Consider the following 25,113-nt stretch of genomic DNA (forward strand, 5'->3'; position numbering starts at 1 on the left):
GAAAGCTTGCCTGATAGAGGGAGATTTTGGGACAGGGAAAACAGCAAGAGCAGAATTGACGTATTAAGGGGATAAGTTGATGGTGAGAATTAGTGGCTATAGTGAAGCCTACAATGATAGCAGGGTTTAAAATTACCTTGGTTTAAAATTTGGTTGAATAGAAGGTGAGCAAGTGAAAACACTGAGTGTGGTGTACTTTTATAATGAGTGTGGTGGTAAAGAGAGGACAGAGAGTAATTTAAAAGAGACACTGGGTTAAAGGAAGGGTTTTTGGAAAAGAATAGTCTGAACACGTTTGTGGACAAATGGGAAGAAAAGTTGGAGTTGGAGTTGAGGATACGGGACAAAGAGGGTTTAGGAATTGAAGAAAAGTTTTAGAGGCAGCCTTAGAAAAGCATAAGGCCAGCTTCCTCTAGAAAACAAAAAGAAGAGTTAGAAATGAGAGGAGTGGGAACAGCTTGGCTTTCTTTTCATCTGCTAGAATCTGTGGCTTCTCTGTATGAGGTAGTGTATGCTGCTTCTCTAGGTAGTTCTTTCCAGATCCACCTCCTTTTGGAATCTCCTTTTACAGATTTTGTGTCACTGACACATTTTCTTCCTTATTTCATTTCTATCATACTTCCGTGCTCTTATAGCTGCTTTATATGTGTCTCTTCAGAATGTTTTGTTTTCATCTTGAGTTCTTCTATTCTAGTTAGGAAATCTTCATGTTTTCCAATAAACCAGCAAGTAAAGAACCTGTTCTCCAGCCTTAAGCCCTCTCAGACGATAAGCCCTCACCAGTCCATGGCCTGTGGACATATGGTCATTACATACTACTGAGACGATCCCTTGCCTCCCTGGTGTGGAAGGCTTTGAGTCAGAGTCCTCAGGTGTGTCATGGCAATGCTTGGTGTAAGGACAGCCTGTTAAATGACTGGCTATTCCTTTCCCGGTGAGCACATGATGTTTGGATGTATTTGTCTAGATATAAACAGGAAATAATTAGTGCTAGGATTTGGCTATCTTACTAAATAGTGAGGAACCTCCTATTTATTTTCTTTTTTTTTTCTGTTTTTTCTTTCCTATTTATCTTAAAAGCATCCTTTTTAATAGTTGCCAATGTGCTAGAACTGATTTCCTCGAATGTGTTAACTCTAAAATTATGTGCATACATACATATACACACACATCACATTTATATGTATGTATATATATGTGGCATATTTAGAAAAAGAGAAAGAACTATAGAAGTTCTTGGTGTTTTTAAGTATTTTACTTCACATATAAATTACCTATTTTTAAATACCATCTTTATTTTCAGTTTAATGACAGAATGGCGTTTTTCTCGAGGAGTACAAGAACAGACCAAAGCTTTCCTTGATGGTTTTAATGAAGTTGTTCCTCTTCAGTGGCTACAGTACTTCGATGAAAAAGAATTAGAGGTTAGGCCCTTTTATTTTGCTATTGTAGGGAATGTTAGTGGGGGGAGGGACTAATTTTGTGCTTTTACAGAACAGTGTTCACACATTTTAAAATCCTGTAGCACAATCTTGAATCCTCTCATTTGTCCTGATGTCAAGGTGGTATTTATTCTAGCATTGGGTAAGAGTCTTAGTTATGTTCTCTGAACTATATAATGCCATGAGCACAAAATCTTCAATCAGTGTCAGTTGTTAGGGGTCTTGAAGAGTTATTGGAACATTATTAATAATTCTGAAATTTCAGTTTAGTAGTGAGTTGCTTCAAAGATCAGAGTTTTAAGTCATGAGTTGTTAGTGGTCTTAACTACATTTAGACTTGGTAGAAGTATATCAGGTGTGCGATAAAATATATCTTAAAATATACCATCTTAACTATTTCTAAGTGTTCAGTAATGTTAAATATATTCACATTGTGCATCCAATCGCCAGAATTTTTTCATCTTGCAAAACCGAAACTCTATATCCATTAGACAAGTCCCCCTTTCCCCAGCCCCTGGCAACTACCCTTCTACTTTGTTTCTCTGAGTTTGACTACTGTTGATACCTCCTATGAGTGAAATCATACAGTATTTTACTTTCTGTGAGTGGGTTATTTCACTCAGCCTAATATCCTCAAGGTTCATTTGTCCTGTAGCATGTGTCAGAATTTTCTTCCTTTTTTAGACCGAATAATACTCCATTATAGGTATGTACACTACCACATGGTATTATCCGTTCGTCCCTTAAGGGACCTTTCTGTGGCTTCCATCTTTTGGCTGTTGTGAATAGTGCTGCTGTGAACACAGGTGTACACATATCTCTCTGAGATCCTGTTTCTTTTAGATATGTACCCAGGAGTAGTGTTGTTGGATCATATGGTAAACCTCTGTTTCCTTTTTTGAGGAACTACCATACTGTTTTCTAGATCAGTTGCATCATTTTACATTCCTGTTAAACATGTAGAAAGATTCCTGTTTCTCCACATCTTTCCCAACACTTATTTTCTGTTTCTTTCTTTTTTTTTTTTTTTTTTTTTTGCTTGTTTTTTTAATAGTATCCACCCTAATGGGTGGGAGGGGATATCTCATTGTGGTTTTGATTTGCATTTCCCTAATGATTAATTATCAAGAATTTTCTAAGTCTTATTTTCCCATATGAAGTTAGGACATAGGCCGGGCATTTGAATAGTTCTTGGCATTTCCTCTCTGCCTGCTTTGGGTGTGCTATTTTAACTGTAGCCATATTGGGCCTTTTATTAAGAAACTTGGTTCTTTCATGTAATCAAATATACATATGAAAAACAGTACTTTAAATTTCATACAGTAATATTCCTATGTAGGAATTAAGCCTTCTAGCAACTCTGGAAGTACAGTCATCCCTAGGTATCTGTGGGGGATTGGTTCTGTAGGGCACCTGTGGATACCACAATCCATGGATACTCAAGTCCTTACGGTTACAGTATATAATAGTATAGTATTTGCATATAACCTACACACTTCTCCCTTATACTGTAAATCATCTCTAGATTACTGATAAATACCTAATGAAATGCAAATGTTACAGTAAATAGTTATTATACTATATTTTTAATTTTTTTATTTTTTTTAATTGTTGTATTATTCTTTTTCTCAAATATTTTCAATCCACCATTGGTTGAATCTGCCGATACAAAAGCTGTGGATATGGAAAGGCGATATATATGAAAACCAGGACTCTGAGCCTGGCTGACATAGACCGTCACTAATCCTGGTTAACATCTTTCTTAACAGTTTGCTTACACAAATTAACAGAAACATATTAGAAGATTAGCATGGAAGACATTTTTAGAGTAGTATTTATTAATCTTTTTAAAAACCACAGACTTCATTTTTAATCTGAAGACAGACATCTTGCATCCTCTAAATTCATACACCTAAATACTCCATATCTCCAATTAAGAATGCCTATTTTAGAGGTGCACTCAAAGAGGGATGTTATAGTGGGAGCCTTATACTGAAGTGGAGATGAAATTAAAACAGGAGATCAAGAAGCATAAGAATAGGAACATGTAGTTTATGTACCCTTCGCAGGATGTATAATGTTCTCACATATTGCCCTGTGTGTGGGAAGGCCATATGATACTTTTCTTTTACATATAAGGTGACTGAAGCTCTTTATGATTATTTGCCTTGCCCTAATCAATTAAAAGTACAATTAAGAGTGCTAATCAATTAAGAGTGCAGAGCTGTGTGAGAAAATACAGAATTTGTCTTGTTTTGCTTTGTCTTAAGTTTTACTCCTAGTCTGTTGTTCTTCCGTCTGCTGCCATTCATTGGCTCTCTTATCACAGTAACGGTTATTCATACTATTATTCACAATAATGGCTATGCATAATCACACCCCCTTTTATAGGTTAATATCTGTTTAATGCTTAAGAAGATACAGTAGTCATTCTTTATGAAAACCCCTACCACACTAGGAATAGAAGGCAACTTTCTTAGTTTGATAAAGGGAATCATCATCAACAACAAAAAACCTTAGCATTATTCTAAATGGTAATATTTTGAAAGTTTCCCATTGAGTTTCGGAAAAAGGCAAAGATGTCTACTCTTACCACTTCTATTCAATATTTTACCAAATACCCTAGCCAGTGGCAAAAGCAGAAATAAGAAGCATAAAGATGGGAAATAAGTAAAACTGCCTATATTCACAGATGAAAACATGATTTTCAGCTTAGATTAGAAAATCCTAGGTAACCCACCAAAAAACTACTGGAAATAAGGTGAATTTAATAAGGCATGGGTACAATTTTAATACTTTAAAAATCAATTGTATTTTTATGTATTAGCAACAGACACTTAAAATTAAGATTTTAGTTTCATTTGTGAAAGCATCAAAAAATGAGCAAATTTAATCAAAAACACACAAGACTTCTATACCAAAAACTCAAAACTGCTCAGAAAAATTAAGGAAGACCTAAATAAATGAAGAGATATACCATGTTATATTGTTAAAGTGTCAATTCTCTCCAAATTGATTTAGAGATTCAACATCTCAGCAGAATTTTTTTATAGAAAGTGACAGGCTGATTTCAAAATTAGAAGGAAATACAGAGGCCCTAGAAGAGCAGAGCCAATTTTGAGAAAGGACAGACTTGGAGGATTTACATCACCTGATTTTAAGACTTATTTCTAATAGTAAATAAGATAATGTGGTATTTGTGAAAGAATAGACAAATTGGTGGAACACTAGAAAGTCCGGAAGTAGACCCTATATTGTCAATTGATTTTCAGCAAAAGTGCTAAGATATTTCAATGTGGAAAGGGAATATCTTTTCAACAAATGACGTTGAATCAACTGAATGTCCATATGGAAGAAAATTAACTATGAACCTACTTCAGTCCATATTTAAAATTAACTTTGACCTTACCTCTGCCCATAAAATTATTCATGCTTACAATTAAAGAGAATTATAAGTCTGAATGTGAAAGTGAAAAAGAAAACATGAGAGAAATCTTGATGCAGGCAGAAGTTTTTTAGAACACAAAAAGTAATAACCATGAAAGAAAAATAAGGATAAATTGGACTTCTTCAAAAGCTAAAAACTGCTCTTGAAAAGATACCATTAAGTGAAAAAGTAACCTACACACTGGGAGAAACTGTTGAGACAAAGATCTTATATCTGAAATATGTTAACAAAAAACTCATGGAACTCAATAAAAAGACAAGAAAACATTTTTAAATAGACAAAGGCTCACTTCACAATAGGAGATACACAGATGGCAAGTAAATACATGGAAAAATGCTTATTAGTAATTGGGGAAATGCAAATCAAAACACCACTTTGAGATAGTGTTGGTAGTTTCTTATAATGTTAAATGTACATCTACCTTATGGCCTACCAGTTCTACTGTTAGGTGTTTATTAAAATGAAATATATATCTAAACAAAGACTTGTACATAAATGTTAATCACTTTATTCATCATTGCTAAAAATTGAAAGTAACCTAAATGAATTAACAAGTGAATGGATAAGCAAATTGTTGTATATTCATATAATGGAATACTACTCAGTGATAGAAAATATGAACTACAGCATGGATGAATCTCAAAAACATGTTGAGTGGGAAAAACAAAAGAGGATGTGTGTATATGTGTATGCACTATATATGACACAAATATGGATGTATGCATATACATGACATTCTTAAAAGGACAAATATAATCTGTGGTGAAATCACTGATCACCTGAAACTAGAGATGAGGATATGGTTTTGATTACAAAAAGGGATATGATGGAAATATTCTATATCTTGATTGTAATGGTGGTTACACAGGTGTATACATCTGTTGAAAATCTTCTAACTATATACCTAAGTTTGTGCATTTTATTCTATGTAAATTATAGCTCAAAGTTGACTTATGAAAAAAACTAAGAGATAAGTATTACATATTTTACTATGCCTAAAATAATGTTCATTTCATATACAAGTTGAGGTTGTTTGAAAATTTCACATATGTAGAATATTCCTAGAGAAGCTGGATAAATTATTAATAGGAGGTTAGTATTTTTTTATTTTTAAGTATATAAGATAGCATAGGTTTTTTAAAATGAGAACCAGAAATAGGTTTGGAACTAATGAATTTGGATACCCAGTTTGGGGGAGATCGATCGATCTATCTATGTATCTAGATATATATCTATGTATATATATAGATACATATATACACACATATCTAGATATAAATCTATATAGATATATGTGTGTGTGTAAATACACACACCATATATATACACATGGTAAAGGAGACATGCTTTTCAATATAGCTGTTTTTCTTGAAAATACTCTAAATGTAGTTTTTGGTTTGAGTTCAAGAAACATGGGTAAAGTACCAGAGAATCCTTTATGCTAAATTGCCACAGTTTTGTTCAAAAGATTTGCTTATTGTGATCATTATATGCCGTGCACATAGCTTTTCACATAATTTGCCATGTGCATAACTGCATTAGGAAATTTCAGTCATATGATTACTCTTCACTAAATCTTTATCGTAGCCTGATTCTGTGCTCATTTCCCAGGTTATGTTGTGTGGCATGCAGGAGGTTGACTTGGCAGATTGGCAGAGAAATACTGTTTATCGACATTATACAAGAAACAGCAAGCAAATCATTTGGTTTTGGCAGGTATTTGCTTTTATCTTTTTCGAAACAAAGTACTCAACATATTTGAAACAAAGTACTCAACATATTTTCTAATGAAATGGTGGTTTTAAAAATAGCTTATTATTTTTAATTGAGACTGCTTTTGGACACAGTTTATAAATTTCCAATTCTAATTCTAAGAGAATAGTGTGAACACTTGTCAAAAGTACTTTCTATTGCTTCTTTGACTGTCTTGCTAAAATGAAGGAGTGAATGACGGAATCTTATTTAAGTAATAGTTTAATGTTAATAGTTGTAGGCATAGCAATTTTTTTCTAGTGGTATCTAAGTAGTCTAAATTCCACTTAATTCTAGAAGTAAATGAGGAAATATGTTTGTAATGATAGTCAGTGCAGATATTTTAATTCCTCTGAGGTAATATATACTAGGGAATTAGAATGATCGAGGGCATAATGTCATAAGAGTGACTTTATTCATTTATTTATGTATTTATTTTTATTTTTTTTGTGTTTTGCTTAAACTGTAATAGGATGGTCTCAGGAATCCAAGTGTACCACACTAATCTTGAACATTTTATTTTAATAGACTTTTGTTTTGTGTGTTTATTTGAGAATTTAAAATCTCCAGATCAGGGATATTCTTCAGATAACTTCTCTACTAATTGGGACTCATTTGAGCAATTTAACGACTGGACTTCTGGCTTACTTCTGCTTAACTGTTTCATTTTCAGGTGAAGAGTAATGCTAGGCTTTGTGTTACAGTATACTTTCCAAAAGTTGCATCTTTTCATAAGGATGTATGTCATGAGTTTATTGCTTGATATTTTAAAGAGATGTAGACACTTCTAGAAATTTATCTTAAAATATACTTCCACATGTGTAAAGTGGCACATACCAAAGTAATGCAATATCATTGGTTTACTAACAGAGACTTGAAACAACCTAAATGTCCATCAGGAGAGTACTGAGTAAATAAACTATCATACATCCATTCTATATGTCTATACCTTGGAGTCATTCTTTTTTTTTTTTTTTTTTTTGAGACAGAGTCTCACTCTGTTGCCTAGGCTGGAGTGCAGTGGCAGGATCTCGGCTCATTGCAACCTCTGCCTCCCAGGTTCAAGTGATTCTCCTGCCTCAGCGCCCCCACTCCAAGTGGCTGGGATTATGGGTGCGTGCCACCACGCCCGGCTAGTTTTTGTATTTTTAGTAGAGACAGGGTTTCACCATGTTGGCCAGGCTGGTCTTGAACTGCTGACCTCAAGTGATCCACCTGCCTTGGCCTCCCAAAGTGCTGGGATTACAGGTATGAGCCACTACGCCTGACTTTTCTTTCCATTTTTAAAAATGCAAATTAACAAAAATATTGGAGAATAATGTTTCAATACAGTATTAAGGGGAGAAGGAAGATGCTAAACAATGTCTATAATATGATGCTTTTTGTTTAAAGACTTATCATCTGTATAGTAAAAGTGTATGTTAGTATGGAAATATATCATCTTTGAAAAGGCAGAGAAAAAACTGGAAACAGTTCTAGAGGGGTGCTGAGCAGTTGCAGGCGAAGGTAGGAAAGCTGCTTTTCATTAAGTAAAAGTCTTTTGCATTCCATACTATTACCTATTATAAAATAAATACATAAATAGGAAGGAATAAATCCATTTTCACGCCTAAAATACCTGAATTGCATTGCATGCAATATGCATACTATTCACTAGCTTCGTTACATTTGGTGTTCCCTGGCTTTCTGTTTACACATTTGTACCTACATAGCCAATGAGCTTAAGCTTAGGGTCATATAAATCCAAATGAATACTTGTGTTTTCTGAAGTGGGTTTCTTTTAGGGGAAGTGGTGAGGTTTATGCCAGACCTGGTAATAAGTTTTGTTTCTTGTGTTTTGTTGAAATATGTGCCTCAGCACAGTTCTTCACTGAAATATTTTGGGACATGATTAGCACAGCTGTTTTATCTTATCCTTAGCTAAAGTTTATTCCCTATTTTTAAGATACATTTCTACTCTTAATCTGCTCCCTATGTTCCTTGCTTTCTGTTATACTCAAACCAATCAAATTAGTATTTCACCACATTGCCCATTTATGTCTTTGAAAATAACTAGTCAGTGAAACAGATAATTTTAGAGGAATGTGTACTTTGGTTTTTCAGGTACTAGTCAGGAAGAACACAAAGTGTTAGGAAAATGGTGTTTCATGGGAGAAAATACCATAGACTATTAAGAGTGGCAGCAGAGAGGTGTTCATTTGTTTTCTGTAGCTTAAAGGGGAGATGGGTAATTGACTCAGGGAGGAATAACAGTGGTTTAGGGCTCATCTAGACTTGAGTTCAAATGTTAGTTCTGCCACTTTAGCAGTTTAAGAAGGACAAATCATTTAAACTCTCTAGGCCTCCATTTCCTTATGTGTACAGTGGGGATGCTAATGATTCTACCTATCTCATAAAATTGTGAGAACTAAATCCATGAAAACCAGTGGCACACTATTTGGCAGGAACCTTTAATAGCTGTTATACTACAGCCCAACAACAACATCTACCTTGGTTGCACCTTTTGTTTGACCTTACATAAATGACTTAACCTTGCCAAGATTCTCATGTCTTTGCTCGCTGTAAGATGGGCGTAGTAATGATGGTGGCCAGCCTCCGTGTTCTCATGAGGATGACCTGAAGTGAGGTTCACAGTGTGCTTAGCATGGTGCCCACCCTTATTAAATGACAAACCCTACAACCACTTTTTCACACGACTTTTGAACCAATTCAGTGTTATTTAATTTCTTCAAGTGTGTACTAGTTTCATGATTGAAGATAGTTTAGCATTTATTTCATATTAAAGTACATTGGATTTCATTACAGTTTGTGAAAGAGACAGACAATGAAGTAAGAATGCGACTACTGCAGTTCGTCACTGGAACCTGCCGTTTACCTCTGGGAGGATTTGCTGAGCTCATGGGTAAATGTAGTTTCACTGTAATTTCTCTGTAGATAATTTTGTGATAATAATGGCCTTTGGACATACAGAAGACTTGAACTAAAGATTACTCTTCTGTGCTGTAGATAGGACTTCATTTAGAAGAAAGAAAAATGAATGGCTAATATCAAAGCACTTGTAAGACAAAAATGAATGTCTCCTCATATAGCTGAGGTGGCCATTGCTTTGCTCCCTAGGGTGACTGTGAAGGGAGCGACATTCTATATAAATAGTTTTCTTCCCACTGATTTAATTCTTATTGCTGGATCTCTGCAACAGTAAGAAGCTTCTTCAGGCAGAAGCAGCTTACATTGTGAATTTCTTCTTTATTTCGTATCATTCATATGATTATGCAGCATGTTCTATTATTTAAGTAGTTGTCAGAAGAAAAAAGTTTAAAGGACCAGATAAACTTTGTCTTATTTTCCTGGTGTAGGAAGTAATGGGCCTCAAAAGTTTTGCATTGAAAAAGTTGGCAAAGACACTTGGTTACCAAGAAGCCATACATGGTAAGTTCAAGAATCCTAAATACAAAGGTGAAAGCCACAGAGAATCTTTTGTTTTGTTCCTTTAAAAATATGTAAGATCCAGTATAACTGCGTATTCATTAAAGTAGTCAGAATTTCAATTTTGAGAACACATTGATTAATACAGCATTCTATAACTGAACACTTTAGCGTGTTCTCATTAATAGAAATACTTGAGAAATGCATCCATTGATTCAACAAATATTAGTGTACCCACTATGTATAAAGTAAGATTTAAGTATTCCCTGTCTTTTATGAAGTTTGTGCCCCATGGTGGGGCGCAAATGACAAACAGATAAACAAACAACTATTTGCAAATCCTGGTAAGTCCTTCGAAGGGAAAAATGAGAGTACTCTGATAGAGAACAACTAATGGGAACCTACTCTGGGTTGAGTGGTCAGGGAGATGTCTTGGAAGGGGTAATTTGCTTAAGTTGAGTTTGATAAAGAGCATGCTGTGGGAATAAGCAGAGAAAGAACATTCTTTGCACAGAAATGCCAAAGTAAGCAAAGACCCTGAAGAAATTGTTTTTCAAGGAAATGAAGATGATAGGTATGATTGGAACTTGGTAAATCAGAAGAAAGGGAGATGAAAAAATTGGGGGATGTAGGCAGGGATTAAATTATGTACAGCCTTATAGGCTAATATAAAGAACTGAGATACCAAAGAAAAATTAGACAGCTTTGAAAAGTTTTAAATAGCAAGTAATAAATCCCAGAAAAATCGGCCGGAAAACAGTATAGGGGAGGAGTTGGATGCAAGGGTGAATGCAGGGAGAGTAGTTAAGAAATTGTTATAGTTACCCAGGCCAAAGATGACAGCCTGGAGATAGGTGATTCTTTCAGGAGGTCAAAACTATTTTCATACCAAGCCATTATTTGCCTTTTTATCATTTTGAAATTTCTACTTGTGGTGCAAAAGCAATGGTTTGTGAACCTGCTTGTGCCTTAGCATAAATCAAGGCAGTGGCACCAAACTGCTACTACCTCTGTATTCTTCAGCACCATATACTTGAGGTTTAAAGCAAGGGAAAAAAAAAAAAAAAAAAAGCAAAAAGGCAGGTTCATTGAAGTTCTTTATGAAGCAGTAAAAATTACTAACTTTATTCAATCTTGATGCTTGAGTATATGTTTTTTTTAACATTTGTGTGACAAAGTAGGAAGTCTGAAATAGCACTTGTGCACACCAGAGAATGATTTTCTTGAAGGAAAGCTCTTGGGCAGTTGTTTGAGTTGAAAACTGAACTAGCTTGTTTTCTTTTATGGAACACTATTTTTACTTGAAAAAATGACCCGCCAGCAGTTTATGCAGACTTAGGTATTTGACAGACATTTTCTTGAGAAGTAATGTTGTTAGCTTGTCATTTTAAGGAAAACAATAGGCATTTGTTGGTGGTGATAATTACCACCATGAGCTTGAGAGCTTCTGAAGACTTTTGTCAATGAGATTAGTGAGATTGTTTGTTTTTTGTTTTTTTGAGACGGAGTCTTGCTCTGTCACCCAGGCTGGAGGGCAGTGGTGCGATCTCAGCTCACTACAACCTCCGCCTCCCAGGTTCAAGCGATTCTCCTGCCTCAGCCTCCTGGGTAGCTGGGATTACAGGTGCGCACCACCATACCTGGCTTATTTTTGTATTTTTAGTAGAGACGTGGTTTCACCATGTTGGTCAGGCTGGTCTCGAACTCCTCACCTCGTGATCTGCCCGCCTTGGCCTCCCAAAGTGCTAGGATTACAGGAGTGAGCCACCATGCCCGGCTGATTAGTGGTCTTTTAACAAATGTGATTTTTTTTCCTGTTATATAATTAAATGAGTCAACATTTAGAAAATCCTTATAATTCAATGAGTCATAATTTTCAAATGATCAGTGAATGCTACAACAAATGTTACAAAATGACGCATGAGTAAAAGATCTATTCAAAGTGCAAGAGAGTCTGGGCACCGTGGCTCACACCTATAATCCCAACACTTTGGAAGGCCGAGGTGGGAGGATCGCTTGAGCTCAGGAGTTTGAGACCAGCCTAGGCAACATGGTGAAACCCCGTCTCTACAAAAAATACAAAAATTAGCCGGGTGTGTTGGCACACACCAGTAGTCCCAGCTTCTCTGGAGGCTAAGATGGGAGGATCACTGGAGCCAGGGAAGTCAAGGCTGCAGTGATCCATGGTCACACCACTGCACTCTAGTCTGGGTGACAGAGTAAGACTCTGTCTCAAAAAAAAATCAAATCAGATCAAAAACAAAGTGCAAGAGAGAACAGTAGATTTTGTATAACAAAGTACAAAGTGTTCTTTGACCTGATTTCGAACCATATTGTGCATTCCCTTGTCAAATTTAGTATCAAAGAATAATATCGATAATTATCTGACAAGATGAGTAGAGTATATCTCTATTTCTAACTATTTTTCTGCGTGGGGCAGTAGATTAAATGTACAAGTAGATATCAGAATCCAGATGTTTTCTGTTACACCAGATATTTAAAAGATTTCCAAAACTATAAAACAAAATCACTCTTTCCACTATATTTTTTTGGAAATACTTGGGTTTTTCCCATTAAAATGTTTATTTTCATATCAAAATGAATTAATACTTTTTAAACTTGTTTTAACTTTTAAATATCAGTAGCTATAATTCATATAAATAAAATATGTTTTAACTTTTAAATATCAGTAGCTATAATTCATATAAATGAAAGCTCTTTGCAGTTGGAAATTTTTTTTTCCGAGACAGTCTTGCTGTGTTACCCAGATTAGAGTGCAGTGGCACAAACACAACTCACTGCAGCCTCAACCTCCTGGGTTCAAACAATCTTCCCACCATAGCCTCCCCAGTAGCTGGGACCACCAGTGTACACCACTATGCCTGGCTAATGTTTTAATTTTTTGTGGGGACTAAGTTTTGCTATGTTTTCCCAGGTGGGTCTTAAACTCTGGGTTCAAGCCGTCCTCCTGCCTTGGCCTCTGAAAGTGCGGGGGTTATAGGCATGAGCCACCGCTCCCAGCCAAGGTTGACAGTATTTTTAAGAGTGAAAAGGAGTCCTGTGACCAAAATTTGAAGACCTCTGCCTTCAGTTAAAGTGGTAGATCCAATATCTACCACTTTTGAGTGATTTTTGAGTCAAGGGGAGAATTAAAATAGATTTCAAATTTTGTGAAGGGAAAGTAATTACCACCCACTGATTTCTGTTTTCTCAAAGTATAAGGAGAAAGTATAAGGCTAAGAGTGAAGAAAGGAAAAACTTTCGAGAGAAAGAAGGAATTGGGAGAATTGTTAGAGAATAGGCAAGTATTGATTAGAGGAACACGGCTAAGATTGCTAGGCAAAATTGGATTGCTCACTTGGATTAGTAGTATATTTGAAATGACAACCGTCTACTTGAATGCATGATTTCCTCCCCCAGTAATTTTCAGCTGTTAAGTTGAAAGGAACAACAAAGCAGAAGATTGAGTTCATCAGAATTTGAGTTTATGAGTTCAAAAGAGGGAGAAGCGTGAGATTTAAAAATATTTGTAGGCCGGGCAAGGTGGCTCACACCTGTAATCCCAACATTTTGGGAGGCTGAGGTGGGCAGATCCCAGGAGTTCAAGACCAACTTGGCCAACGTGGTAAAACACCGTCTCTACTAAAAATACAAAAATTAGTTGGGCGTGGCTGTGCATGCCTGTAAACCCAGCCACTCGGGAGGTTGAGAGCAGGAGAATCAGTTGAACCCCAGAGACGGAGGTTGCAGTGAGCCAAGATTGTACCACTGCACTCCAGCCTGGGATACAGAGCTAGACTCTGTCTCAAAATAAATTAAATGAATATGTTGTAAATACTTTTACAAATACAAATACATTATGATGTATAATGATGGACCATGATCTCTAATTATAGTGATGGGCTATAGGTAAAGAAAAAAGGGAGGACAAGAAGAGGTAGACAGGATAGTATGATGAGGTCAACAGGCTGGCATTTTAATTGAAATAAACTGGAAAGACATGGTAAGAGAACAGGATTTTTAAATTAGAAACTTCCTTTACTGGTGATGTCAGGGTTCAAAGTATAGCCTTGGGGTCAATAAATGAAGAAAGCAGAATCAATTTTAGCTTGTCTGTCTTACAAAAACAGCACAAAACATAATGGCCAATGTTTTAAAACAGAAGCCTGTTTTGGATGTTTTCAAGTAACCCACTTTCATGTTTTTCAACTCGGCATTTACTAAATATCTACTGTATGCGAAACAGATCAGCATTAAGAGAGTGCAGAGATGACTGCCCTCATGGATTTTAGAATCTAGTGGGAGAAACCAGTCAATCCTAATCCAGAGTAGATTAAAATAGATGCTAAAACAGAAATAAAAGGAGCTTATGAATAGGGAAATTGTATGTGTAAGATGCTCAGAGGAAGTTGTAGCATTTGGACTGGTTCTTGATGAAAAGTGTATTCCAGATCATAGAGAGCAGGGTTACAGAAAGAGAAAGGCATGTGGTATGCTCGGGAGAGCGTGAAACAAGTTGACGGTAGAGAACAGAAGCTTCCTTTCCCCACCACAGCCCCCTCCCCACCCACAGCAACTCAAAACCAGCAAAGGTTTTTGAAGAGTAGCATAAACTGGTATGTCATTTTAGCAAAAAGTAAAAAAGAAACAAAACAAATGGGCCCAAAGTTGAGTAGCAGGACATTCTCTGATGATCCAGATAAGAGATGATGGGGAAGCATATACAGAGGGATGTAGTGGCAGTAGAAATGATCAGGAGGAGCCTGGGCAACATGATAAAACTTCGTCTCTACAAAAAATATACAAAAGTTAGCTGGCCATGGTGGCATGCACCTGTACTTCCAGCCACCCCGGGGGCTGAGGTGGGAGGAGGGAGGATTGCTTGAGCCTGGGAGGTCGAGGTTGCAGTGAGCCGAGACAGTGTCACTGCACCCTAGCCTAGGCAACAGAGCCAGACCCTGTCTCCAAATAAATACATAAGCAGGAGAAAAAATGGAATATTTGGTAGACAGAATGACAGAATTTGGCAAAGGCTATATGTGAAAGATGTAAGAGAACAGAAAGTGACTGGTTGTCTTATATAGGAAGTATTGAAAAATAGTATTTTTTTTTTGACCTTGTTATCATACTCTACCTTGAAGTATAGTTTAAAGGGGAAGGCAGTAGATGGTCTGCTTAGTTGCTGCTATTAATATCTTTAACTTCTTTTAAAATACAAAGAATACATTCTTAAAAAAGCACTGTTTTAATTAGATGCCTTGTTTCAAAGGCTCTTTCCTAACTCTAACATGGGAGGATCAAGGGCACATGGAAAGTGGTGGGAATGGTAAGAGGGTACCTGGATAATCTCTAGAAAGCTTCTGCATGGGAAAATGAAGGTACAGAAGCGTTCTGACTTACTCAGAGCTATCTCACTAGTCACTGCTACTGTGGGGACCAAAACCCTGAACACCCGAATCCTAATCTAGTTACTCAGTGCTGTACCTTACAAAATGAAATGTGATTTCACCTTTGTAAACTGAAAAATAATATTGTTATTTTAAGCATTTTTTAGTATTTTAACATTTTTCATCAGTTAATCCCAGAATGGAATTATTTGAGTATGACAAGGCTGAAAAAGTATCATTTTAGAAGAGTTTATATATGTGGTTAGATTATTTGAAAAGACAGATGTATATATTTGTTCACTGACTGTCTCCACCCCAGAATGTAAATTCCATGAAGACAGGGATTTTAGTTTTCTTCACTGTATCACTAGCTTATCGGTTGTGTCAAAAAATCTCAGTAAATGACTGATGAATGAGTGATTGAGTGGATGAAAGAAATAGACTCTTATCCGAAGAGAAATTAGGAGGACTCATGACACACGTAACAGGAATAGTAAAAAGAAAATTGATTTTTTTTTTAAAAATTGTCTTTATCCAAATTGCTACACTTATTATTTGTAATTCCATTTTCCTCTCGGAGATGTTAAAATAGTTTTTATATGTAAGTCTTAAATTTGGATTACTCTAAGAAATTTAGAAATGTTAATATACCAATTAAGTAATATTATAGTAGTAAATTGTTAGAATAATTCTGGCAAAATTTTTACATATATAGTATATATTTATATATCCATTCAGCTTTTCTATGTGCTTTGAAAAATATTGTATTTTTTTTTTCATTTTATTGAAAACATCTGATTTTGTTTTTGTTTCTGTTCAGTTTTAATCGCTTGGATCTACCACCATATAAGAGTTATGAACAACTAAAGGAAAAACTTCTTTTTGCAATAGAAGAGACAGAGGGATTTGGACAAGAATGAATGTGGCTTCTTATTTTGGAGGAGCTCTTGCATTTAAATACCCCAGCCAAGAAAAATTGCACAGATAGTGTATATAAGCTGTTCATTCTGTACAGTGAATTTTCCGAACCTCTCAAAGTATGTTTTCCGTTCTTCCACAGAAATATGCAAAACAGTTCATCCTTTTCTACTTTATTTATTGTTCCCTTGAAATGACTGACCAGGAAAAACATCATCCTTAAATTTTGAAGCAAGTGAGAGACTTTATTAAAAATACATATATATCTATAAAAGCATATATGATAGTGGCTCTAGTTTTATAGAGCTCCAAGTGTATGAAACATGACAGCCGTTCATTCATAAAGATCTGGATTTGCTTTACCTTGTTAATATTATCTAGGGGAAAAAGTGCAAATTGCTCCATGTTCTTCTCTCCCTTATGTAACATCTCCTGAGGGTGTTTAGTTGCATGGCTGTTCAGGAAGGTATTAAGGGCTTAGGCCAAATCTTACTTTGAGTATGTTAAAAAAAAAAAAAAAATGCTGCTGGCTTTTCTGAAGACAGGTGCTTGAACCTGTCAGTTTGTTTTAAATAAATACAATAGTTGAAAATTTTTCTCTCTGTTACATCAGTAATATTGTCAAAGTAATGGATAAAACCATAACTTACACATGAAAGTCATATACTAGATCTGATACTATTTCGTTTATCGAAATTGGAAAGATTCATTGAGCAGCATAGAAGTTTGTTTACATGTTGAGATGCTAGGTATTTGTGGAATTAAAAAGAATCAGGCACTTTTGTACTTTGTTTTTAAATCTGTGATGTTTTTCAAATTTAATTCATAATAAATTGATGCAGTTTCATACTTAGGAACATACAAAAGGTAATGTGAACTCTGCCACTTTTTTTGTGTTCAAAGTTTTGGATTTTATGAAGCCAGATGGATTGAAGAGTTACATAAGCATTTGAATGCTCTAATATGAGGCTAATGATTTTCTGTTAGTATTTGACTATCTTCATTCCTCTCAAATTCATAACAGTTCTATTTATCTGAATTAAATAAGCATATAAAAATCTTTTGAGTCTCCCCCTTTTTACACAGATAATTATTTTTGTCGTAAGTAACACTTTTTAATTGTTTTTCATCATAAGGCCTTTGCTGAACTACAAAAATGTGTAACAAATTAAAATCTGATGTGAATGATATTAATGCTACTTTTAGCAAACTGGGCTTCCTAATACAAAATTTTAAATTTCCATTTGTATCATGCTTTTAATATGCACTGTAAATTTCATCAACTTAAACATTTTTTATAGCCATGGAACTGACTTCTTAAAATATGTTGCCTATAAATATTTCACTGCTAAGTACATACAGAAAAACAGTAATTATTGTTTTGCCAAAATTTTATTTTTCTACATACTGAGAGTGTGTTCTGCATTTTATTCAGAAATCATAGTAAAGGCGAAAGAAAGGCAGTGATCTGCTTGGCTGAATAGACTCCTTTTCCAAATCCTAATTATGAACACTCTTTATTTTCAAGCCTAAAGAATTTTTAAAAAATTCTAATGTATGTGACAGGTTATGTGATAGAGGGTAACTGGTCTTCAAAAAGGACTGCCTTAATTATACCATAAGAGTTAAGTATTAGAATTACAAATGGTACCACTGCTGTATAAATTTTGCTATGACAGAAGTTATTGAATATCATTCATTGGAGGTATGATTTAGCAGATTTGACTAAAGAAGGTGGCTTTCCAGTGCGTTTTCAGGGTGCTGGTCTCCCTCCTCAAGTAAGAAATTACGATGCACCAGGTGAGGCTACACAGAACCCTACAAGAGACCAAACCAGCTTTGTTTTGGAGAATTCATCAGGGTCTTCCACTTTTCACACCCAGTTATAGATATCCAAGACCTACAGGCAGAGCTGTCTTATCTACCCAGTAGCAGTCGGAAAAATTGTAGAAATATGGTCCCTCACTCACCTTCTCCCCTTCTTCCCTTCCCAGCTGGACCAACCAGAACGAAATTAGGGAGTGCAAGACTCTCTGTGCAGTTCATGAGGAAGCAGACAAAAGGGAGGCTCAGAGACAGGTTTATACTGCTACTTCATTTTGGTGACTCACCCGCCCCCACCACCAGTAAATAGTCCAGGGAATAGATCACAGACCCAATACAATTGTGTCTATTAGATCAGTTTAGCTATTTGTCTTCCAGGGAAAGCAGCTTACCAGTGTTTGGGGTTCCCCCCCTCACCCCCATACTTCCCAAGTAGTTGAAAATGAAAAGGTTAACAAAACCTTTCCCCCTGATGATTTCTGTTAACTACCTACCTCTTCCTACCCTGACAACTAAATAGGATGTATTGCCAGGCAACTTTGCTTCCGGTAAGTATGACCCCTAGGACTGGTAAGTTGCATCTGGACTGGGAAATCTCCAGATACATGATAGAAAGCCACAGCTTTGGGCATACTTGAGTGGAAAAGTCTTGTAACTGCATGTCCTTTAAGGAGGACCCTGAGCTGTCACCTGGGGAGATACCGTTGCATTGCTGTTAGAATATTGTCTTCTGAAAAGGAGGTTCAAAATTGTCCTGCCGGTGAGCTGTGGTTCCTGTCCTAGAGCCTTCTGAGTAAATTGGTGCCAAATATAGCCTGTTGTAGACTTGTTAAGTCTGAATGTTTGGTTGAACCTAAGAAGATTGGTGGATGATGCAGAAGTAAAAATCTTCCTTTGTTGAAATACGCAAATAAAAGTTGTCCTGTAACACGTAGTTGGCCTTAAAAGCCAAGCTTTAGGTCAACTGGGGATTTGATCTAAGTCCAAAAGTGATATCTCCTAAATTCCAAAATTTCTCTCCTCAATTCTCAATCAAGAACAAAATCAGAGGTAATAGTAGTTGTATTTATTGGTATTCATGGCAAATCCTTTACATAAATTATTCTTTTAATCCTTACAATTCCATGAAATTGGTGGGGGTTGTCTTTAATGGTGCTTTTTTTATAGATGAGGAAAGTGAGTATGAGAGAAGACATTTTTACAACATCCACAAGTAGTACACAGCCCGTGATTAAAAACTCAGTTGAGATAACTTGGCCATCAAGAAATTGAGGACTTTTACATTCTTATAGGATCATGGCCACTTTCCAAAATCAGTATTCTACTCACATCCTCAAAAGGAATGAAGGAAACATCTATAAAGGAGAGAGATAGCCTGTGTATGTAATTCGCTTAGAAGACAGAGTACTACCAACTTCTATATACATGTATATGGGGAAATAAGCATCTCAATCCAGCAGTCAGCTCTGGAATCCACACAAGAACAGAATCAGGTGGGGGCTGCAGGGGAAGGAGTAAGGGATTCCTGGGGTTCCTTCTCAGTAGTGGGTCTCATCCTTAGTGGGGAAACATCAAGAACCAATGTGACGTGGGGAATCAGGCTCCTGGGAAGTCAAGTGGAAGCGACTTAGTGCACAGAATTAGAATCTTGGGAAGGCACCATGTCTTGCAGAAGAAACCTAACCCTCAGAGAGTAAAGGGGAAAAATGAAGATAAGGACCCAGTAGCCACACTCCTGGACATGTATCCCAGAGAGAGAGAATTTATGTAGACATAAAAACCGGCATATAATGCTCATAGCAGATTTGTAACAGCCCCAAATCAGGAATAACCTAAATGCCCCTCAGCATATGATTGATATGGTATGCCCATACAATTAAATACTAATCAACTCTAAAAAGGAACAAACTATTGATAGAACTTAGGTCTCAAGGGAATTATGCTGAGTGAAAAAAAGAGTGTCACAGGATCTCACTGTATGATTCCATTTGTATAACACTGTTGAAATAAAATTATGAAGAACAGATTAGTGCTTGTCAGAGCTAGGGATGGTTGGGGGAGAGGAGGTGGATGGGCGTGACTATAAAGGGACAGCACTAGGGATCTTTGCGATGATGGAACAGGTCTGTATCTTGATTATGGTGGCAGTTACCAAAAATCTACATGTGATAGAACTGCATACAACTATACACACAAGAGCATTTAAAAGTGGTAAAATCTAAATAAGGTCTGTGGTCTGTACCAATGTCAGTTTCTGGGCTTTGCTATTGTACTTTAGGTTATATGAGATGTTAGCACTGGGACAGGCTGAGAGACGGGTACACAGGACCTTTTTTTTTTTTTTTTTAGTATGTGAATCTATAATTATTTGAAAGTAAAAATATTTTTTAAAGTTCTAATAAGGAATCAGGAGGTAAAACCTCACTCCATAAAAAGCTTTATTACTGAATGATACCTGATCTCACAAAAAACAACTTAGCAGAAAGTATTCTTGAACTAACCCAGACCCTTTCCTCCCATTTGATGACTTAGTATTGCTGGTAACTCAACATAAAATTACATCCCTAGGGAAAAAAATAAAATCACTAAAGAGAAAACTGAAAATGAGAAAAAAGTAAACTTTAACACAATATGCTAATAGGAATTAAATTATTAGATATTTAAAAAATCCAAAATGCAACTTAAAAACTCAGAACTGGACAAACAAAATGCAGATGTGAATGACTGGCTAAAATCAGGAAAAACATTCAGAGAAAAAGACAAATATATCAGACATGAAGGCAATTATAAAGTATCTAAGGAAGAAGAGATACAACCAAAAGTAAAATAAGGGATATGGAAGATATAAATGAAAAGAGCCAAGAAAATGAAACAAAAAGGCTAAAAGAAAAATCAGTAAGTGATAAATATGAAAGTCAGGCAAAGATCTAATAGAACTAATTTGAGTCCTGGAAAAAAGCTGGAACAGCGGTTCTCAAGGTGTGGTCAATTAGGCCAATCTGGAATGTGACAGAATCTATGACAAATGGACTGGCCTATTCAAAAAGTCAATGTTGCAAGAAGAAAAAAATGGGGAACTGTTCTAGATTGAAAGATAAGCAACAAATCAAATGCAATTTGGATCCTGATTTTAAGAAGCATGAGACATCTTGGGGACGTTTGAGAAAATTTGAATATGGGTAGATATTAGATGATGTTAGAGCATTGTTAACTTTTCCAGTTGTGATAATGGTTTTGTGTTTGTTCAGGAAGATGTCTTTATTCTGAGAAAATGCATGCTGACACATTTAGGGGTGAACTATTATGATGCTTGCAATTAATTTCAAAAGGTTTAGAAATGTATGTGTACACACACAGACATACATATAAATACAGTTTGAACATCCCTGAATCCAAAAATCTGAAACATGAAATTCGTGCTCCATAATTCAAAGCTTTCTGAGTGCCAAAATGATGATACAAGTAGAAAATTCCACATCTGACCTCATGTAACAGGTCACAGTCAAAATGCAGGTGCACAACACAGTTTATTCGGTTTCCCTACAGGAAAAAACCCATTTTAAAAAGCCATCCAGCAGAATACCACCACATCCCTAGAAAGACCCACTTCTGGCCCTTCAACTGCTTCTGTTTCTCCTCACCTACAAAAATAAAATACAGTATACAATAACCTTTTAAAATACAGCATCATAAGCGGGAGACTGAAAGCCTGCCATTGTTTGTTGCTGCCGTTAAACAGCTGATACAGGTTTCTGGTGATGCTACTGTTGCCTAGCTACCCTGACCACATTATTTTTTCACTGCATCAATGGTATGTCTTTTTTTTTTTTTTTTTTTTTGCCATCTTTGTTCCTATGCGAATTATGTCATTTTTTTTTTTTTTACTGTTAAGTAGTTATGCAGGAATAAGTATAGTAACTGCTTATTGGTAGCATATAAATTCAGTCAGGAATGATGGTGACATCAAACCACAAATTGATCACATGAGTGGCTGAGATGACACCGTTGCTTTCTGATGGTTCAATGTATGCAAACTTTGTCTCAATGCACAAAATTATTTTAAAAAATTATATAAAGTTACCTTCAGGCTATGTGCATAAGGTATATATGAAACAAGTGAATTTTGTGTTTAGACTTGGATCCCATCTCCAAGATGTCTTATTGTGTGTATGGAGATATTCCAAAATTTGAAAAAATTCCCAAATCCAAAATGCTGCTTCTAGTCACAAGTATTTCAGATAAGAGATACACAACCTATATAGCAGAATCGTTGAATCTGAGATGGGTGTACAAAGATCACTACTTTCGGTCTTCCTTTTTGTTTGAAAATGTACATGATAAGCATATCCATACAGTTCATTGTAACGTTACAATTTCCAAATCCTTTGGGAAAAATCCACCTACACACAGTCTCTCTTTATCCAAGTGGATTCAAGATGATACTCCTTTTTACAAAACTTAAAAAGATTTTGCAGTGGTGGCACTCCAGCCTCAAGTGAGTAGCATAGTCCTGCCTATTTAAAAACATCTTAGTATTCCATTTCACTCTTAAGTTTTGTGTTCCTTCCATTCCATTAGGGAATAGAGCTTTGTGTCTGATAAATTCAGTCTACCATGAGACTATACACCACATTTAGAGGAAACCGGCCAGGCGTGGTGGCTCACACCTGTAATCCCCGCACTTTGGGAGGCCGAGGTGGGCAGATCACTTGGGGCCAGGAGTTTGAGACCAGCCTAGCCAACCTGGCAAAACCCCATCTCTACCAAAAATATAAAAGCCGGGTGTGGTGGTAGAACCCTGTAATCCCAGCCACTCAGGAGGTTAAGGCAGGAGAATCACTTGAACCGGGGAGGCGGAGGCTGCAGTGCGCCAAGATTGTGCCACTGCACGCCAGCCTGGATGACCGAGTGAGACTCTGTCTCAAAAAAATAAAAATAAAAAAGGAAACCACTCAATTTTTAGTCGTCTCCTGACTTAATTCCTTCCTTATACAGGTTAGCTCCAAGATACATCATTTAACTACTTTATGTCAGGAAACCACAAAATCCTAACCTCTTTCACCACACCTTCTCTGCAAAGATCTCAACTTAGAATCAATCCAACTTGAAAATCCATCCCCCTTTATATCCCCTACAGATCCATTTCCCCTCCTCTACAAAGCTTTCTTTGCTTGATCTCCCATCCCAATGTGATCAATCCTTAGAAATCTCATACCATTTTGCATTGCTGGTATCCAGGATGCAAAATAATCTTTGCCTGAGCCATGGAGATTTATTTCTACCACTCTTATGGCAATTATTTATTTTACTTTATTATTTGTGAAGAAGCCTAGAATTTTTTATATTTACACTGTTAAATGGTCACAACATTTTAAAAGCCGTAGAACAGTTATAGTTCATATATTTTTATAATTAAATGAAAAGGCAATGTTTATTAGCTGTTTCATACATCATCTCTGAAAAGTTCTCAGTTCTTCTCACTGAAACTTGTAAGCAACTGAGCAGCTTCTGTCTGTATCTAAAATGGAAAAATATATGTTATAAGTAAACAGGAGAGCTAAGAGACTAACTTGTGAAATTTAAGTTTATAAAGTGGGGTTTCTAAGAGTTTCCAAACACCAGTTAGGACATTATAACAATAAAATTTCTTGACAGTGACCCGATGAGACTCTTAGCTCTTCCACTTTAGTACACATCCCTTGACTTTTATGTTTTAGAAATCTTAACTCCATCTGCCATGTGTGTCAAAACAGGAATAATTCTGCATTGTAGCAGGCAACCCCTAACATCTATTGGGTGACAGTAACTAAACATTTCCTATATAGAAATATAAATGTCAATGAATTTACGCTTGAAATGAACAGACCTGTTTTCAACAATGTTATGCATTTAGAAAATTATGCTTTTACAGTTCTTATTTCACCATTTAATAGTGCCTCAAAACATTTCTGCCTTACTTTATGGGAGATGTTTTACCTGTTTATCCTCCTCTGTGTGTGCTGGATAGTCCTTGGCTTTCATTAGCCAGAAAGCAGCAAGCTTTTTGTTGTGTAGTTTCAAGTATGTCTTTCCTAAAAGAAGTAAGTTTTTGCTGTAGAAGTTTGGATCCACTGCACATAGGAAGGAAAAAAATGATCTCAGATGAAATAGTGTTGCTTTTATTTTTAAAAGTTTGATTTTGAGGTCTAAATTTCAATAAATTTGGTCAATAAGTGATTAGACTAATGGAAATTCTCTTTTGTTCAACTGTTTATATCTCAAACAAATATTTGTAAAATAATAATTACCATTTAATGAACATCTACAAATGTGCTAGGCACTGTATTATACACATTTCTGATTTTCACAACTTTGCAAGTGGGTATCTCCATTTTATAAATGAGAAGCTGAAGCTCCTGATAGAATGTACGCTATTTGAGGACAGTGATACTCTTTTTAATCTCTTTAGTTCCCTATGGTACCCCAAGTGCCTACAACAGTGTGTGAAACAACATACATTCAGTGTACATCTGCTGAATACGTGAATGAAATAATGATGATGACATATATATATTTGATCAACATTTACTGGATGTCAGCTATACTTAAGCATAGAGGATGAAACAAAAGCTCTGCTTTTTTCAACTTTATAACAAAAAGGAGAAAGAAACATGAATACAACTAAATGTAATATAAAAATGAAGGGGATGCTTTGCTAGATATACAAACTTTGAAATAGTATGAGAAACCAAAAAAAAAAAAGTGGAGAACATTCTTGGCTGAGAGAAAAGCATAAATAGCCTATGAATGAAAGCATAGAATTATCTCACCAACTTCATTCTCCACAAAGTTTCCTAACAATCTGAGATCCTCTGTATTCAAAGCATACTTTTTCCTGTATACAATTAATGATTAATTCCACGTGCTCCTTAGCCAA

The 25,113-nt window shown here is 35.9% G+C and overlaps 2 protein-coding genes across 6 annotated transcripts in view; one reads left to right on the forward strand and one right to left on the reverse strand.

Annotated features, from left to right (window-relative positions):
- Positions 1-17,836, forward strand: part of WWP1 (WW domain containing E3 ubiquitin protein ligase 1) — a 122,875-nt gene extending 105,039 nt beyond the window's left edge. The window contains exons 21-25 of the mRNA XM_025393677.1: positions 1,304-1,424; positions 6,502-6,606; positions 9,448-9,544; positions 9,999-10,071; positions 16,276-17,836. Coding sequence (XP_025249462.1) covers positions 1,304-1,424; positions 6,502-6,606; positions 9,448-9,544; positions 9,999-10,071; positions 16,276-16,375 — 496 coding nt within the window. The 3' untranslated portion in view covers positions 16,376-17,836. The remainder of the gene's footprint in view (positions 1-1,303; positions 1,425-6,501; positions 6,607-9,447; positions 9,545-9,998; positions 10,072-16,275) is intronic.
- Positions 17,837-21,705: 3,869 nt separating this feature from the next.
- Positions 21,706-25,113, reverse strand: part of RMDN1 (regulator of microtubule dynamics 1) — a 42,010-nt gene continuing 38,602 nt past the window's right edge. For 2 of the 5 annotated variants that reach the window (XM_025393680.1, XM_025393678.1), the window contains exons 9-10: positions 24,174-24,307; positions 22,519-23,715 (exon numbers count right to left, since the gene is read on the reverse strand). In XM_025393680.1, coding sequence (XP_025249465.1) covers positions 23,665-23,715; positions 24,174-24,307 — 185 coding nt within the window. In that variant the 3' untranslated portion in view covers positions 22,519-23,664. Of the gene's footprint in view, positions 23,716-24,173; positions 24,308-25,113 lie in introns of all 5 variants that reach the window. The other 3 variants (XM_025393684.1, XM_025393682.1, XM_025393681.1) reach the window with 3 other exon arrangements.

Source organism: Theropithecus gelada, chromosome 8, assembly GCF_003255815.1.
Source record: "Theropithecus gelada isolate Dixy chromosome 8, Tgel_1.0, whole genome shotgun sequence".
NCBI classification, from domain to species: Eukaryota; Metazoa; Chordata; class Mammalia; order Primates; family Cercopithecidae; genus Theropithecus; species Theropithecus gelada.